Source organism: Panthera pardus, unplaced genomic scaffold (genome assembly GCF_024362965.1).
Source record: "Panthera pardus isolate Hobbes unplaced genomic scaffold, ASM2436296v1 HiC_scaffold_13, whole genome shotgun sequence".
NCBI classification, from domain to species: domain Eukaryota; kingdom Metazoa; phylum Chordata; class Mammalia; order Carnivora; family Felidae; genus Panthera; species Panthera pardus.
In genome coordinates this window covers 76,135,757-76,155,661 of record NW_026526688.1, presented here as the reverse complement: position 1 = coordinate 76,155,661, position 19,905 = coordinate 76,135,757, and the positions used below count along the sequence as shown (strand labels likewise).

Sequence of the window (19,905 nt, the reverse complement as noted above, 5' to 3'; positions counted from 1 at the left end):
CAGTACAGGAGGTGAAATGTTTCTGATACTAGGCATTTCACGTTATTAAGCATCTAATTAAGAGTAATATTCAAATGCAATTCTTATTCCAAATGAATTCTACTTCCAAACCACACCCTCCACTGGCAATAGTTATACTTCAACTAAGTAACACAAATGTACTTTACAATCCCAGATAGCTCCAGTTATCTCCACTCTGTGGGGTGCGGGGAGCTCTTGTGGGGAAATAAAGAAACAAGGGGTGTAGTGACAAAAAAGGGATCATTTACATGGGTGGCCCCATGCTGGAGGGCTTCCAGTTTTTTGTGAACACCCCTGTAATAGTTTCAAAGAACTATCTGGAAATGATGACTTTTATTGCTAGAAAAATTCTCCCCATGTTATGCAAACATTTCCTTCTGCGCCCCTTGTTCTTGGCTAGCTCTCAGAGCAAAAGCATTTAGTTACCTTCCAGTATACTGATTCCTTGATTAATGCATCTTCAGGAAACAATGCTCCAGTACAATAAAAGCAGCCATATCAAACACAAATGAACTCTGCATCCTAAGCGGCAGCCCTGGCACAAAATACATGGCTCATCAGTAATGCAATTGTTAAGCTACTCATAGGTATCAGAGTAGGGACAAAATCACCTCCCTTCGCAACTTCCGTTTATTTATTCCCTGAGAAATATTCAAACCTGGCAATAAGCAAAATGACAACATTAGAAAATTGCTTTCAGATTCTATAGGTTTCCTATAGAATGTCCTAGGAAGACCATGACCCTCTTTAAGAACTATACATCACACAAGACAACTTGGAAGTTCACAAACACGTTCCCTAGAATAAACTTATAAAGTAGTTAGAGAATGAATAATTCCCATTCAAAAGATGCAAAAGGAGGGGGGTGGCTCTAAGTGATCTGTCCAAGGTCACATTATAATAAAGAACAAAACAGCAACAAGAATCTAGGTACCCTAAGGTAACTTCCTATTATTAAAATGCATTAAGCCTCGTGGTAAGAAGAGAAAATAAAATCAAGTTAGAATTTTTATCGGTCAAGAATTGTTTCAGCTACTAGTTGTACAGGCCTAAGATAAGAGTGGCTTTAACCAGACAGTTTATGTTTTCTCAAATAAAGGAGGAGGCAGGCAATCAAAAAGCACATATGACTCTGTTATCACCAAGAACTAAGATTCCATTGATTTTTCTGCTCCACCATTCTCAGTGCATGACTTCCATCCTCAAGGTAACCTCATGTCCTGGGATGGCTGCTCTGAGCTACACCTCCTTATTCCTGGTAGGAGAGGGAAGGAAGGGCAAAAAAGGATATTCTGTACAGCCAAGTCCCCTTGAAAGCACTTTCCTAGAAACCCCAATAGACTTGTACTTGCATTTCATTAGTAGGCTGGGAGAAGTTTCATAGGTGGGCACATTGCCACATTTGGCAATACAGGGTTCCACTGACTAAGGAAGAAAGGGATGAATACTGGGTAGGCAACTAGGAGTCTCTGCCATTTCCTAGCTGTGTGACCTTGAGTAGATTATTTACCCCTTCTAGGTCTCATGTTCCTCGTGTTTAAAAATGATGGAAATCATCACACCTACCTCATAGGATTGACACAAGGACTAAATGTAGAACAATTACAATACTAGCTGGTACCCACTGCACAATAAATATTAACTATTATCTAATTATCCTAGTCCGGTGCTTTTCCAAATTCCTCTCCTACTCTAACTTCCTCTCAATTTCCAAAATTGGAACACAATTCCTATTAGTCCTATGTGCCTGCTGATACTCTAGTATAAATGAGTTTTATAGGACACCTCAATCAGACATACGTATTTAAAAAATTTTTTTTAAGTTTATTCATTTTTGAGAGAGAGACAGAGTGTGAGTGGGGGAGGGGCAGAGAGAGAGGGAGACACAGAATCTGAAGCAGGCTCCAGGCTCTGAGCTGTCAGCACAGAGCCTGATGCAGGGCTCAAATTCATGAACTGCGAGATCATGACCTCAGCCAAAGTTAGACGCTTAGCTGACTGAGCCAGCAGGTACCCTAGATATAGGTCTTTTTTTTTTTTTTAATGTTTATTTATTTTTGAGAGAGACAGAGCGCAAGCAGGGGGAGGGGCAGAGAGACAGAATCTGAAGCAGGTTCTGCACTGTCAGCACAGAGCCTGACATATGGCTCGAACTCACAAATGGTGAGATCATGACTTGAGCCAAAGTCAGACACTCAACCAACTGAGCCACCCAAGCTCCCCTAGACATTTCTTTTTAAAAATTTTTTTATTTTATTTAATTTTTTGAGAGAAAGAAAGAGCACGAGGGAGGGGGCAGAGGGGAAGACAGAGAGAGAGAGAGAGAGAGAGAGAGAGAGAGAGAGAGAGAGAGAGAGAATATGAACCTCAAGCAGGCTCCATGCTCAGCACGGAGCCCAAAACGGGCTCAATCCCACAACCATGGGATCATAACCTGAGACAAAAATCAAGAGTCGGACACTCAACCGACTGAGTCACCCAGGGGCCCCATTTGCCTTTCCTTTCTAATTATGAAATGAAATTACGTGCTTGACATCAGCACACACCAGATATTCTGGACAGAATTAGGGAATAGGAATTGAGCTTACATTCCCCCCAAAGGCAGGGTCTAAAGACAATCCCAATGCAGATATTTACAGAGCCTCAAGAAATGAAGGAGACATTACAACAGGAATGGTATCTCCCACGCAGAGGAATTCCAAAAAAATTAGGTAGTATTCTGCTCTCTAGAAGGTGGAGCATAACTCCTTCCTCCTTATGTGTGGGCTGTGCATAGTCATTTCCTTCACTTCTTACAGTATGGAAAGGGGTGGGGGTGGAGGTGGGGGTGGGTTGAGTAACCCTGAAGTAGAGAAACCTGGCAAATACAAACTCAGCTAAATGATCAAGGTCAACATCAACAGTGATAAATGATGCTAATATTACGTACACTTAATATGTGGTAAAAATGTGGCAAACACTCATACCTCCCAAACATCCGTAACTCCAGTCTAAACAGGAGGAAAACATCAGACAAATTGTAAGAGGGATATCCTCCAAAATATGTGACCAGTACTCCTGAACACTGTCGAGGCCATCAAAAACAAAGAAAATCTTTGAAACTATCAGAGCCCGAGGGAGCCTGAAGAGTTACAACAACCACATGTAATATGGCATTTTAGATGGGATCCTGTAAAACAAGAAGGAATTAGGTAAACACTAAGGGAATCTGAATAAAATATGGATCCTAGTTAATAATGTATCAACATTGGTTAAGATGTGAGATGTTAATGGGGGAAACTGGATGTGGGTGTATGGGAACTCTGTACTATCTTCACAATTTTTCAATAAATCTAAAACTATTCTAAAACACAAAATATATGAAAAAAAAGATAAGATGGTCTACAGCCTGTACCCTTCCCCAGTCTCCTCCATATACCCATTCCCACCCCAAAGGCAAGCTTAAAGCTCCTAAAAAGATGAGGTCTACAGTTAATGAGGGATAGGAACTGGTTTCCACCTCCTTGTAAACAAGAAGACAGGCCTCCTTCCTGACTTGTATCAGGTTATCTCCACTTCCTCTCCAACCTTAATTCCTCTCTATGCTCTGAAACTACTAAACATGTATTTTCATCTGGTACTTAATTGATAACATTCCCATCATACCTATGTTCAGTACTATAAATTCCCTAGAACATATCTCATGTCTTCCCTTCCACTGATGAAGTAGAACATCATCATTTTAACAGTGGAGCTCCTATCTTGAGCTGACAGGACAATTTAAACTACTATAACTGCTCTCCCCAAGTGAGGCAATGTTTTGAGCTTTGCATTTTTGGCTCCTCCCTCATCAAAAGAGCAGTTCACAAGGTACCCAGAGAAACCTCCGCAAGATCTTATCTTGCACATCGGCAAACTTCTATACACCAAGTCAGAAGCTACTTTTTCTTCTCATCTCCTAAAATCATAAAATGTTATAAGTGGAAGCCTCATCCTTTCAATTAATAAAGCAAAAACCAAGGCCCAGAGAGATGCTATAAACTGCTAGAGGCTAAAGCTAATCGACAGAGACTTGATTAAAACCCAAGTGTTCAGAGGATTAGTTTCAAAGTACCATTGAATGCAAAGCAGAAATGATCTAAGGGAAAACAGTATGTTGCCCCCAAAATATAATGTGCCAATGAAATTAGAAGCACTGGATGAATAGTGTCAAAACTGAAAAAATAAATAAATAAATAAAGAGATGCACCCTGATTAAAAATAGGATAGGGTGCCTGGACGGCTCAACCGGTTAAGCGTCTAACTTCGGCTCAGGTCATGATCTCACAGTTAGTGAGTTGGAACCCTGCATCAGGATCTTTGCTCATAGCTCACAATCTGGAGCTATTTCAGATTCTGTGTCTCTCTGTCTGTATCTCTCCCTCCCTCTCTCTCTCTGCCCCTCCCCTGATTGTGCTGTCTCTCTCTCTCTCTCTCTCAAAAATAAATAAACATTAAAAAAAAAATGAAGAAAAAAAAAAGCATATAGATCACCAACTTACCTCTGATTTGCTGAAATCACTGTGTAAAAGTCACTACAAGCCATGTTAAAATAAGTCTGTATGGGGCAAGGAAAGCCAAATGAGGAACCAGGCTCAATCTTGTAAAATTGGTATATTTCTAAAAGATGAATGAACCCCAAAGCAAAGCAACATAATCATTAGGTTATGAAATGGTGAAGATGCAGATTTACCTCCCTTTTCTCCACGAGCCCGAAACCCCATAACTTCTCCCAAATAAAGAAAAATGCAGACACAGCTATGTGTCAGTATTTTACCAGTAATAACAAAAGTATACATAAATAAACGCTAATAACTTTATAGGTATTTACTATGTGTGTACCCACGTTTTAAGGGTATTATCTATGGTAATTCATTTAATCCTCAAACCCTATGCAATAGGTTTTATTAATATTCCCAATTTACAAATAAAGAATGAAAGCACAGAGAGGTTAGGTAACTTGCCCAAGGTCACAGTGAGAGATAAACTAAAAAATTAACCATAACAGTTTAGTTCTTTTGCTAAACTCCACTTGGTAGTCACCATGCACTACTTTATGTTCTTATTTATCTTCATTAAAGTGTATTAGCCTAGAAGACATGGATAAATTCCTAGAAACCTAAAACTTCCCAAAACTGAAGGAAGAAATAGAAATTCAAACAGAAAATTTGAATAGACTGATTACTAGCAATGAAATTAAATCAGTAATCAAAAAACTCCCAACAAACAAAAGTCCAGGACCAGATGGCTTCCCAAGAGAATTCTACCAAACATTTAAAGAGGAGTTAACACCTATTCTTCTCAAACTATCCCAAAAAACAGAAGAGGAAGGAAAACCTCCAGATTCATTCTGTGAGACCAGCATTACCCTGATACCAAAATCAGACAAAGACACTACAAAAAAAAAAAAAAAAGAAGAAGAAGAAGAAAAAGAACTACAAGCCAATATCTCTAATGAACATAGATGTAAAAATCCTCAACAAAATATTAGCAAACCAAATCTAACAATAAATTAAAAAATATCATTCACCATGATCAGGTGGGATTTATTCCTGGGATGCAAGGGTGGTTCAACATTCACAAATCAATCAATATGATACATCAACAAGAGAAAAGATAAAAATCACATAATCATTGGCGTGCCTGGGTGGCTCAGTCAGTTAAGCGGCCGACTTCAGCTCAGGTCATGATCTCGCGGTCCATGAGTTTGAGCCCCGCATCGGGCTCTGTGCTGACAGCTCAGAGCCTGGAGCCTGTTCCAGATTCTGTGTCTCCCTCTCTCTGACCCTCCCCCGTTCATGCTGTCTCTTTCTGTCCCAAAAATAAATAAAACATTAAAAAAAATTTTTTTAATCATATTATCATTTCAATAGATGCAGAAAAAACATTTGACAAAGTACAACATCCATTCTTGATAAAAACCCTCAACAAAGTAGGGATAGAGGGAATATACCTCAACATAATAAAGCCCATATTATGAAAAATCCACAGCTAACATCATACTCAATGGGGAAAAACAGAGCTTTTTCCTTAGTATCGGGAAGAAGATAAGGATGTCCACTCTCCACTTTTATTCAACATAGTGCTAGAAGTCCAAGCCACAGCAATCAGACAAGAAGAAATAAGGCTTCCAAATTGGTAAGGAAGAAGTAAAACTATTTGCAAATGACATAATGCTATACATATAGAAAACCCTAAAGACTCCACCCAAAAACAACTAGAACTGATAAATGAATTCAGTAAGGTTGCAAGTTACAAAATCAACATACAGAAAGGGCACCTGGTGGTGCTCAGTCGGTTAAGTGTCCGACTTCGGCTCAGGTCATGATCTCGTGGTTCGATTCTTGAGCTTGAGCCCCGCATCCGGCTCTGTCCTGATAGCTCACAGCCTGGAGCCTGCTTCAATTGTGTGTTTCCCTCTCTCTCTGCCCCTCCATCACTCATGTGCACATGCACACTCTCTCTCAAAAAATGAACATTAAAAAAAAATCAATATACAGGAATCTGTTGCATTTCTGCACACTAATAATGAAACCGAAGAAAGAGAAATTAAGAAAACATTCCTATTAACAATTACACCAAAAATAATAAAATATCTAGGAATAAACTTAAACGAAAGAGGTGAAGAACCTGTACTCTAAAAACTATAAAACACTGATGAAAGAAATTGAAGATGACACAAATGGAAAGTTATTCCATGCTCACAGACTGGAAGAACAAACATTGCTAAAATTTCCATAGTACCCAAAGCAATCTACAGAATTTTAATGCAATCCCTATCAAAATACCAAGAGCATTTTTCACAGAACTAAAACAAATAATCCTAAAATTTGTATGGATGCACCAAAAACCCAAATAACCAAAGCAATCTTGAAAAAGAAAAATGAGGGGCACCTGGGTGTCTCAGTCAGTTTAGGGTCTGACTTTTGGTATCGGTTCAGGTCATGATCTCACACTTCATGAGATTGAGCCCCACATCGAGCCTGCTTGGGATTCTCTCTTCTTCTCTCTCTGTCCCTTCCCCACTTGTACTCTTTCTCTCTCAAAATAAGTACATAAACTTAAAAAGGAAAAGAAAAAGGAAAACAAAACTGGAGGTACCACAATCCCAGATTTCAAGATACACTCCAAAGCTATAGTAATCAAAACAGTATGGTACTGGCACAAAAAAAAGACACATGGCTCAATGGAACAGAATAGAGAGCTCAAGTATAAATCTATGATTATATGGTCAATTAATCTACAACAAAAGAGGGAAGAATATGCAGTCTGTTCAACAAATGGTCTTGGGAAAACTGGACAGCTATATGCAAAAGAGTGAAACTAGACCACTTTCTTATACACAAAAATTAACTCAAAATGTATTAAAGACCTAAATGTGAGATCTGAAATCATAAAAATCCTAGAAGAGAGCACAGGCAGTAATTTCTCCAACATTGGCTACAGCATCATTTTTTTAGATATGCCTCCTAAATAAGGGAAACAAAAGCAAAAAAAATAAAACACAAAAAACAAACCCCAAAACTACTGGGACTACAACAAAATAAAAAGTTTCTGCACAGCAGAAGAAACAACAAAATTAAAAGGCAACCCACTGAATGGAAGAAGATATTTGCAAATGACACATCTGACAAAGGGTTAGGATTCAAAATATATAAAGAATTTATACAACTCAACACCAAAAACACAAATAACCCAATTAAAAATGGGCAGAAGACATGAACCAGACATTCTCCAAAGAAGACATACAGATGGCCAACAGACACTTGAAAAGATGCTCAACATCACTAAATATCAGGGAAATGCAAATCTAAACCACAATGAGCGATCACCTCACACCTGTCAGAATGACTAAAATCAACAGCACAAGATTGTTGTGTTGGTGAGGATGTGGAGAAAAAGGAACCCTCTCGCACTGTTGGTGGGAATGCAAACTGGTGGGAGTCACTGTGGAAAACAGTCTGGAAGTTCCTTAAAAAATTAAAAATTGAACAACCATAATATTCAGTAATTCCACTACAGGGTATTTACCCAAAGAATATCAAAACACTAATTTGAAAAGATAAATGCACCCCTATGTTTATTACAGCATTAGTTACAAAAGCCAAATTATGGAAACAACCATCAAGGGCCCATTGATAGACGAATGGATAAGAAGATGTGGTATATAAACACAATAGAATTTTGTGTCATAAAAAAAGAAAGAAATCTTGCCATTTGCAACAAGATGGGTAGATCTAGAGACTATAATGCTAAAGGATATAAGTCAAAGAAAGACATATACATATGATTTCACTTATGTGTGGAATTTAAGAAACAAAACACAGGAACAAAGAAGAGACAAACAAACAAAACAGACTCTTAAATATAGAGAACAAAATACAGAAAACAAACTGGTGGTTACCACAGGGGAGATGGGTGGAGGGTGGTGAAACAGGCGAAGGGGATTAAGAGTACACTTATCTTGATGAGCATGGAGTAATGTATAGAATTGCTGAATCACTATATTGTACCCCTGAAACTAATATAACACTGCATTAATTATGCTGGAATTTTCAAAAAATAAAGTATCAGCTTTACCTTCCCCAATTCTATGACACGTCCTTTTAAAGCAGGGAGCCTATTTTATAAATATGTTTGTATTCCATGTATTTTCTACACCGTTTTGCACATATTATACTGATGGTGATAACTACACAGGTCTTCTCAAAGAACTTGGTGAATACAGGATTTTTTTTTGTTTAATTTTTTGGGGGGGGGGGGAAGCATGCACGCAAGCCGGGGAGAGGGGCAGAGGGAAAGAGAAAGAATCTTTTTTTTTTTTGAAAGAATCTAAAGCAGGGTGCATGTTCAGTGTGGAGCCCAATGCGGGGCTTGATCCCACAACCCTGGGATCAAGACCTGAACCAAAATCAAGAGTCCTATGCTCAACAGACTGAGCCACCCAGGCACCCCGTGAATGCAGAATTTTTAAACAACATGTAAATGTAGCCAGTTTCTGTGGGACTTAAAATAAATTTCTTTTTAATTTTCTTTTTTAATATTTATTCTTGAGAGAGAGAGAGAGAGCAGGAGCAGGGTAGAGAGAGGGGGGGAGACACAGAATCTGAAGCAGGCTCCATGCTCCCAGCTGTCAGCACAGAGGCCAACCCAGGGCTCGAACTCTAGAATTTCGAGATCATGACCTGACCTGAAGTCAGAGGCTTAACCAACTGAGCCACTGAGGCGCCCCAGTTTCCTTTTTTTTTTTTTAAAGGTTTATTTATTTTTTTTTATTTTTTGAGAAAGACAGCAAGAGTGAGTGAGGGAGAGGCAGAGAGAAAAGGAGACAGAGGATCCCAAGTGGGCTCTGTGCTGACAGTAGCAAGCCCGACTTGGGGCTTGAACTCACGAACTTTGGGATCATGACCTAAGCCAAAGCGGGAGGCTTAACTGAGTCACCCAGATGCCCCAATCCTGCCAGAGTTTACCATAAAGACATCAACATATGGAAAGAATAAATATATTTAGTATTTATTAAACGGTACTAAATTCCTACCACTCTTCCTGGTGATTAGGGGAGGTCAACGAATTTTGCATTCTCTGCCCTTTTGAGAAACAATATAAAAATGCTGGAGGTCAGCCGGAGGGTCTCAGACCCATTTGAGAGTCTGAAGAAAGCTTTAAGACTTTTATGAAATGCAGGAGATTAGGAGAATATCTTCATGACCCTGGGGTAGAGAAAGCATTCTTAAGCAAGGGTGACAGAGAGGGAAGAAGGCTACTAACAGTTAAGAGAAAGATTCATAAATACATCTGCATTAAAATTAAAAAATACATTCCACATCAAAAGAAAGTATAATGAAAACTTTAAAAATAAGCTGCAGAGTGGAAGAAGACACTTGCAACACATGCAACAAACAAAAGTCGAGATTCCTGAGTCAGAACTCCAACAAATCAATAAAAATGACAGACAAAAACCAGGATATATTTATGCAGTGAAAATAAACTACAAGTGCACATAACAATATGAATAAATCTCACAAACAGTATTGAGTGAAAAGAGTGTAACACTAAAGAATACATATCGGATGGTTCCACTCATATGCAGGTTTTTTTTTTTTTTTCAATGTTTGTTTATTTTTTGAGAGAGACAGAGCACAAGCGGGGAAGGGGCAGAGAAAGAGGGAGACACAGAATCCAAAGCAGGCTCCAGGCTCTGAGCTGTCAGCACAGAGCCCGACCCGGGGCTTGAACTCACAAACCCAGGAAATCATGACCTGAGCGGAAGTCGGAGCCACCCAGGCGCCCCATTAGTCATATGAAGTTTTAAAATAAGTAAACCAACATTGTATAGAAACACATATGTGTATGTATATGCATACAGGTAAGACCATACAGAAAAGTAAGGAAACAATAATCACAAAAGTCAAAATTTAAGTTCGTTCCCTCAAGGGGAAGGAAGGGACCAGGACCAGGAGGGATCAGATCTGCTTCTAAGGAACTGACAATATTCTATTTCTTGACTTGGGCACAAGTTACAGGAGTTTCACTTTATAATTTACAGGTTTTATATGCTCTTCTGAATGTACATTGCAAAAGTAAATAAACACACCTTCACAACCACACCTAAGTTTAGCAGGGAAAGAAGTTCACAGACTCCCTTAAGTCCATAAACCCCAAATGTATGGTGTCAAGTTATGTGAGATCAAAGAAAAAATCTAGATTGTAAAATGGTGGGGGAGGGAGGAAGTCTGAGAACTGGAGAGGTGAAAGATTAGAAAGACAGATGTTAAGCAGAAGAAACATTAAACTTCTGGGTCAGTTCACACTCTCACTTGGATAGAGAACAATATCTAGCACAACTGTAACTAACAAATGCCCAAGCTTGGTAAGGAATGCGATGGTGTCTGAAAAACACAGTTAACTAATGAGGGGAAAGAGGAGGACAGCCTCTAAAGAAATGTGAACTACTAAATAATGTATCTGGAAAAAAGAAGACCAAATGTTGCAAGTTTAACCCTCTGCCCACTCTATAATCTGTCCTTCACCCCTTAATGGAGTCAAGGCATACTACGTGGTTAGAAACTGCAAACACCAATTTCTGAGTGAAAGGGTAGCAAAGTATTACCACAGAATCTAGAAAAGCTTCTGCCAGCCTTGGAATAAATACACATATTGCAACTAAATGATGAACACATATCTGGAGCATATCTAGTCTGACCTCCAACATCCTTTACAGCTCTTCACAATACAGTCCATTTTGAGACAAAGTGAAGCGTTTTGGTGAAGGAAGTAGTAGGAATCGAAGGCAGCCTATGCTGTTTAAATCAGCAATTCAACAGAGGTACATCTTTGTAAAGTTTTTTCACTGTATTCTCGCAAGAAATATTAATTCATATCCAGCAATTACCCATTATTTCATTAGTCTGGATTATACTAAACAAAACTATTATTTTCAAAACAACTGGTATTTATGCATAAAATCAAATGCCTTATTTTGATGGAAAATCCTAGTGATGGGCATAAAGAATTATTTTTAAGGTTCCAAGCTCCTACCAAGAGCATCAAATTGACAATTTATGTTCCATCAAATTCTCTCCTTTCACCCCTTCTATCCCTCATTGTTTCCCCACAGACCTGTTATCTTCTAATTCTCCAACTTTCAGGCTAAGGGAGCCACACAGAAAAGCTTCCTCATGACTTGGTGGAATGTTTACTAGGTTCCAATTTCCAAAGAGGCTTTAATGAATCGTTCTCATCTGAATCCTTCTCACTTCTCTATCTCCCTCTTGTTGTCAGCTCCCTAGGATAGTTGTCACTCTAGTTTGTAGATACATGGCTTATCCAGTTGAAACCAAAGGCCAAAGAACTTCCTCTCCACTATGTTTGACTGAAAAACTGCCCCAGGAAGAGGGAAGGGGTGTGGATCCACACTTATTCACTCCTCCACTTAAGTTCCAAACTATCGATCCGAGCCGCCTTCGTGCACCCAAAAAACATTTTAAAAACCCACAAAAGTAACTATAGACTCAGCAATGAGTCTCAGTCCAAATGAACTGCCTTTTGGCAGGCTACCTCCTGGACTGGTTGGGGGCTCACCTAAAAACTCAAAAGCAAGTGCTATAGAGATTATGGTGAGCTCGGGCGGTGGGGGGTAGGGAATAATCAAAGGTCCGAAGTTCAGGAGACAGGAAACCAGCCCTGACTATCAGCACGTGGTTCGACCAGGTAGCCGCAGCGCAGGCAAACCCGACGGGAGGGGTGTCGTCCCCCGAGACTGCCAGACCCAGAGAATTCTTCGCCGGCTTCTGACTCATCTAGAGATAAGTAATCACCCGGGCCCAAATCAGGAGCTCCTGATTTACTGCGTACGAAACACCTGTAGTTTCGGCTCCGGGACCACTAGCAGGTAGAGAGACCAGTTTTAATTTCCTCGGGCTCGGCCCGCAAGTGAGGATGAGGATGGAAAAGCCACTCTACTCTCCCTGCGTCTCGCCGCGCAGTTAAAGGAGCCCACCCCAACCGGGCGGGTGAGGAAGCCGCCGCAGTCCCGGGCAGGACCTGCGCGGCCCCGGGGCGCCCGTCCCCCCCTCCTCCGCGCCCCCTCGCGCTCCCCGCGCCCCTCACCTGCGGCCGAGTGGCCGGACAGCGCACGGCCCCGGGCGCGGCGCGGGCCCCCGAGCTCGCGGCGCTCGCGCAGCTCTTCCTCCTCGTCCTCCCGCCGCCGGCCCTCAGCCATGGACGAGGCGCGGAGACGCAGCCCCGGAACGGCGAGCGAGCCGTGGGCCTTGGTGCTGGGTCCGCGAGCACCCGGCGCTGCACGCCAGCGCCCTCGGGCCCCGGGGGAGGCGGCGGCGGCGGCGGCGGCTACCACCTCTGCGGACTCCACCTGCAGCCCGCGGGGGAGCGGCCGAGCTCGGGCCGGTTTCCCCGCCTCCTCGCGGCGCACCGGCGGCCTCCTTCTCCCAGCTTTCTCTCTCCCACTCTCTTCCCCCTTCCTCCTTCCCTTCCCCGCCCCGCAGAGTTGGAGCCGGGATGGGGCGGGTTGTGTCCGGGCCTCGCCTCCTCGGGGAGGGGTTACCGCTTCTGGGACCGCCCCATAGCCACACGCTGGAACCGCCTGCTCGACCAAAACAAACGTGTACAAAATACATAAATGGGATAGGAAGGGGAAAAGAGGAGGTGGCGTGGCCTCTTCCTGCCCTTTCACAAGATCCCGGTGTCAACAGGAAACCCATTTGCTAGACACTTAAACAAAGTAGGAGGAGGGGGAGGGGGGAGGGGGAGGGGAGGAGGGGGAGGGGAGGAGGGGGGAGGGGAGGAGGGGGGAGGGGAGGAGGGGGGAGGGGGAGGGGAAGGAGGGGGAGGAAGAAGAAGAAGAAGAGGAAGAAGAAGAAGAAGAGGAAGAAGAAGAACAACAACAACAACAACAACAACAACAACAGAAGAAGAACCTTCCCGGGGCTGGACGTGGAGAGACCGGTCCGCTGGGAGCCCTGAACTCGGGAACAAACTTGAGAGTTTGCTCAAGCCTATGAGCTGCACACTTTTTTCTTTTCCTCTCTTTTCACCTTTTTAAATGGAGCCTCTCCAGAACACAGAGGATTTTTAGGGCAGTGAAATGATTTTGTATGATATTGTAATGTTGAATACATATCAATATATTTGTCCAAACTCATACGTGTGCAACACCCAGTGAATCCCGATGTAAACCGTGGGCTTTGGGTGATTATGATGTGTCAGTGTAGGTTCCTCAATTGTAACAAATGGATCTCTCTCTGGGGATGTTGATGATGAGGGAGGCTGTGCCTAGGGGAGTGAAATCTCAGTCTTCAGCTCAATTTTGCTATAAACCTAAAACTGCTCTAAAATATAGAGCCTAATTTAAAAAGAGATTTTTTTTTTAAATCCCAGCCTCACTGGATTCTAGTTATCTTAGAGTTGGGAAGTGACCACAGTCCCTGGAAGAAAATGGCTTAAGAGCCATGTACCTGATTATTTGTTGGGAGGTGATTTGGTGAGGTGTCAGGAGCACTGGTGCTGGAGTCAGAAACTAATTTGAAGCACTTAGCTGCCAGACCTACCCCTGTGAACGTTTTTCAAAGATGAAAAGAACTGTGTAAGAAACGTATTGTGTGTATCTCTGTATAGTACACATCTTAGGTTCAGGACTTGCACGTACACACAGTTTCAAAGAGAGGGGCAGATCCTGGAATCTCAGAAAAAGAAACCCAAGCGACAAGCAGGTACATTGCCTCGACATGAACTGGTAGGAAACTCCCTGGTGGAATAAACAGGGCTTTATCTCCAGCCTCTTGCTCTATTTCTGAGAGATTGTGAGAGTTTGTGATGTTCAGCATGTGAGAGAGAAAAAGAAAGGGAGAAAAGGGTCACTGAAAATAGAATTGCTTGCCATAGCTGAGCGCTCTTTGCCTTTTCAATAGTAGTTGCTGCTGCCTGAGAAAATCTTTCTGCTTTTAGGCTGATAAGAACCACAATCGATTTCGTGGAATTGAGGTCAAATCCACAAGTAAAAATTTTATTATTGCATAAGCAGTTAAATAAGTAGACATCTTGAGAATTTGAAATTAAACTAGGAAAAACATTTTTCTGGGCCTGTCGGGTTGTTGTCAGTGTTTGGGTTCACTTTGAGTGAAAGCCTGCTTCTCACTTACCTTCAAGGATTAAGAATCACTTGGAGGCCCCTACTCTGACACAATACAGCTTCACTAAGCTGTTGGGAGTCAGTCTCTGATGTGACTCAGATTCTTAGTTTGAAAAGGCCTGAATGTGTTCTGGATCTCCCATCCAATCAGAGCCTTAGGAACCCACATCCTTCTTTCAGAGTGCACTTGACACTCTGTGAGCAAACATTTATGAGAGCCAGCATGTGCCAAATACCACACTAAGTGCTGTGGGGAAACTCAAAAGAGGGAAAGAAATATTTACTTTCAGGCCCTATGGTAAGTTTTTTCATACAGGTGTTGTCATTTTATTTATTTTTATTTTTTAACATAAAATGTACTCTCTTAACCATTTTTTTAATGTTTATTTATTTTTGAGAGAGACAGAGTGTGAGTGGGGGAGGGGCAGAGAGAGAGGGAGACACAGAATCTGAAGCAGGCTCCAGGCTCTGAGCCATCAGCACAGAGCCCCACGCGGGGCTAGAACTCACAAGCTGTGAGATCATGACCTGAGCCAAAAGTCGGCCACCCAACCGACTGAGCCACCCAGGTACCCCTTAACCATTTTTTTAGAATAGGCTCCATGCTCAACATGGGGCCAAACTCATGACCCTGAGATGGAGAAATCACATGCTCCACCAACTGAGCCAGCCAAGCACCCCGGTTTTCTCATTTTAAATGAACAAAACATATTCCCTATTCCCCAATGACAGATAAAGATTCATCCAGTTGACTACAAAACAAGGCAAAATTTGGTAAATTCTATAGTAAAGATATGACCTGAGATAAGGGTGCCAAGGTAATTCAACGGAAAAGAATTATATTACAACGGAAAGGAAATATATTCTTATATTCAGAATATATAAAGAACTAGGGGTACCTAGGTAGCTCAGTCAGTTAAGCATCTGACTTCAGCTCAGGTCATGATCTTGGGGTTCATGGGTTCAAACCCTGCATCAGGCTCTGTGCTGACAGCTCAGAGCCTGGAGCCTGCTTCGATTCTGTGTCTCCCTCTCTCTGCCCCTCCCCCATTCACACCTCCCTCCCCCTCTCTCTCTCTCTCTCTCTCAAAAATAAATAAACATTTAAAAAAAATAATAATATATAAAGAACTTACAACTCAAACATTTTTTAAAAATTAGCTCAATTTAAAGATGGATATACTCCAAAGAAGATACACAAATGGCCAATAATAACATGAAAGATGTTCAACATCAATAGTAATTAGGGAATTGTAAGTCAAAACCTTGATGAAACATTACTTCACACCTCCTAGGATGGCTAAGATAAAAATATAGATAATAATAAGTGTTGATAAGAATGTGGAGATATTACAACCCTCATACATAGGTGGCAGGAATGTAAAATGGTGCAGCCACTTTGGAAAACAAATTGGCAGTTCCTCAAAAAGTTAAACATAGAGTTATCTTTTTTTAAGTGTTTATTTACCTTTGAGAGAGAGAGAGAAAATGTGTGTGCGCTTGTGCATGTGAGGGAGGAGGAGAGAGAGGGAGACAGAGGCTCTGTGCCAACAGCAGACAGCCCAATGTGGAGCTTGAACTCACAAACCACGAGATTATGACCTGAGCCAAAGTCAGATGCTTAACCGACTGAGCCGCCCAGGTGCCCCTAGGGCTACCACTTAATGTGGCAATTCTACTTGTACGTATATGCCCCAAAGAAATGAAAACACATCCATACAAAATATTGTTCATGAATGCTCATAGTGGCGTTCTTCATTACAGCCCAAAAGTGAATACAACTAAATGTTCATCAATTAGTGAATGGACAAAGAAAATGTGGAATATCCATACAATGCAATATTATTTAGCCATAAAAATGAATGAAGTACTGCTACATGCTACAACATGGATGAACCTCGAAAAAATTGTGCTAGGTTAAAGAAGACAGAGACAAAAGACTGCTGTGATGTATTATTCTGTTTACATGAAATGTGCACAGTAGGTTAAGCCATAGAGACAGAAAGTAGATCAGAGCTGCGAGGGCAGAGGAGAAAGGGGAGTTGTAGCTAATAGGTACAGGATTTCTTTTTGAGGTCAGGATAATACCATAAAATCAGATAGTGGCAATCGTTGCACAACTCTGTGAATGTACTAAGGGATAAATTTTATGATATGTAAATTTTATGTCAATAAGGCTGTTATTTAAATGTCTATGTATAAATATAAATATATATATATCACCATAAAAGCACAGAAAATAAGGACCAGTGAGAGCACTGCACTCTGAAGTCATCATTTTAAAGTAGAGAAACCAGATGGGAGTTACAAGTAATAACAATTTAATCATATAAAAGAAAACCAAAGGCGTGGCCAGCTAGCAACTAAATAAACATGCCGAAACAGTCTACTCACCCAAGTGACACAAGAGCCAAACCCATAGAGGGAAAATGTTAAGAAACTTGGAATGCAAATTTACAGACTAAGGGAACACGATTCACCATCAAAGCTTTAAGGTATTAATTTTTTTTTTTTTGTAAAAGGTATTGAAAAAGAGCCCCGATTATAAAGGAAATGTTCTTTCCTTCTCACTTTAGATATATAGCCTGTAACAAAATGGTGTATTGAATAGAATGCTACCAAAAAGTAAGAATATACTATATCAATACATATGTAGCACAGTGCTTGGCCAATAGAAGACATAATAAATATTTGTTTAATGACTGAATGAACACCTTTTCATAATTCCTTTTTCCTGCTGAATCACCAGAAGGCATGAGTCTCAAGGCCTTTAACTTAAATAAAAAGCATTTGGAATTTAAAATTTATATCGGAAGACCTCAAAAAAGAAAAAGCAAGGATGGACAGAAGTATATAGTATCTTCAAAGTTTTGTTTCTTAAAATATCCGAACCAACTATGACAGAATTTTAAGATTCATTAAAGTAGGATGGTGATTTAATGAGTGTTAACCAGGGGCACCTGGGTGGCTCAGTCGGTTGAGCGAACAACTCATGATCTCTCGGTCCGTGAGTTCGAGCCCCAAGTCGGGCTCTGTGCTGACAGCTCAGAGCCTGGAGCCTGTTTCAGATTCTGTGTCTCCCTCTCTCTGACCCTCCCCATTCATGCTCTGTCTCTCTCTGTCTCAAAAATAAATAAACGTTTAAAAAAAAAATTTTAGTGAGCGTTAACCGTATTCTCCACATTTTCTGTTTTTCATTATATTAAAAGAATTAAAAAGCAAAGTGTAGTAAACTGCGGTAGCTATAGTTTCTGTTTTCTAGTGCATTCTCCTAGTGATAGATAGCTTGTGGAAATGGCCCCATTTCTTTATGTGTCCCTCTTCCTATACTTTACAATGTGACTTTGTATCCCCTTCAGCAAGATGTGGTTCCCTACCCAATGAAGTTGGGCCGGCTTTCAGATATGCTCTGGCCAAAAGAATATGGCAAAAATGACAGTGTGTGACTTCCACGTCCTCAAGAGGCCCTGCTTGCTTCAGCTTGCTCTCTCGAGAGCCTTTTACCACCATGTGAGCAAGCCGAGGTGAGAGGACCAGGGAACGAGATGCTATGTGAGGGAAAGACCAGTTGTCCCAGTGGAAGCCACCTTGACCAGCCCATAGGCAACAACACCCAAAGCTGAGACAGAAGCCAATTGCAACCGGCAGAGCTGCCTATCTGTGCACCAGCTGACTGCAGACACATAAGTGACCTCAGACCAAAACTTGCCCGGCTGGCCTGTAACCTCATAAGCAGTAAGACATGCTTAATGTTTCACGTTGCTGAGGTTTGGTGGTGGTTTGTCATGCAGCATGTGCTGGCTTGGGATCCTCTGTAATCAGTCACTGAAATAGAATTGGAGGTGCAAGAAATTTATTTGAGAGGAACATCTGTGAAAAGGAGAAGGGAGACAAATACTGAACAAGGGGAACCACTACACAGACCTGACAAAGCCTCTGCTGGTCCAGTCATGTAAATGAACAGGCCCTTGCTCAGTCACTAGGTAAGGCTGCTTGGAAGCTGAGGCTGACACTGAAGAAGCTACCAACCAGAGGCTGTCAGCTTACCACTTCTTCATACGTGGGCAGCAAGAGCTTTCTGGAAGGGAGCAGCACCTCTCTGTGTCTGCCATGGTTCAATCCTTGTCCCATGCAAATCTACTTCTCCATCCACATGCAGGAGTAGCTCAGGTTAACCACCATCACTGCACTTGGTCTTAGGGCCTGCACTAGCTGTCCTAGCCTTTCTTCTCCACTATCCATTCTAGATCCCTCTATCCCTCGGCTACCACCTCTGTTGGTCTTGGTGGCTTACCAACCTTTCATGATCAGGTTGTCTTAGCCCCTAGGAATCATATCCTTCTCAGTCTGGGGTTGTTTCACTTGTCTGTTCACAATTACAGTTGACCAAAGGAGAACCAAAAAGATGACCAAGTGGGTCATCTGAGTTCCAAACATAAGCCTCTCTGTTCCCATTATGTAAATTCAGCCTTATCTCCCGCTGTTGATCGGAGTTAATTCTCCCTGCCACAGTGGTCACTATTCTCACCTGCTGGTCTCTGGCCACAAGGGGCTCAAAGTGCCCAGATGATAGCCATAGTTTGTAATTCAATTGGACCCTTGTTGTAGCCTCTGGTGAAAGCATGCCTTTAATGACAACCAGTACCTCTAAGCCTATAGAGCCCAAGAAGCATAAATCAGTAGATTATTGGGAGTGACGGTAAGTGAGGCCACTCCTATTCCCACCCCCTCATTTCCAGACCCACATATTCTTCTGATTGGAGACATAGCACCACCAAAAGAAAGATCTCTGATATAATGTGTATACTGCATTTTTGTGGGTTAATCCCCCTCTTCATAGAGTACAGCCTCCAATTTTGCACTTCAGCTATGGCTTTCTTCACGGGAATACATGTACATATACCTCTATACATACATACACACATGCATACATATATATACATATATACATACATGCATACATGTATATATACACACATACATATACATATGTGTGTGTGTAAGTATGTATGAAACTAGAGTAAGAAGTGTAATATATAATAGCTTTTTAAAAAAAGTACTATTGCAGCCATCAAAAACAAATCCATAAAGCATGTGGGCATAAAATCCAAATCTCTCAAAGTCACATTCATGGAACAAGCGATTATTATTAGTCCCTCTCTTCAAATAAAAATGAAGCCTATATTGCAAAATCAAGACCAGGGCTCTCAGGAGCTGTA

At 41.4% G+C, this 19,905-nt stretch overlaps 1 protein-coding gene across 2 annotated transcripts in view; it reads right to left on the bottom strand.

Annotated features, from left to right (window-relative positions):
* SH3D19 (SH3 domain containing 19) overlaps positions 1–13,030 on the bottom strand; it is a 186,539-nt gene extending 173,509 nt beyond the window's left edge. For both annotated transcript variants that reach the window (XM_053901194.1, XM_053901195.1), the window contains exon 1: positions 12,649–13,030. In XM_053901194.1, the coding sequence (XP_053757169.1) occupies positions 12,649–12,760 (112 nt within the window). In that variant the 5' untranslated portion in view covers positions 12,761–13,030. The remainder of the gene's footprint in view (positions 1–12,648) is intronic.
* Between the last annotated feature and the right edge of the window lie 6,875 nt (positions 13,031–19,905).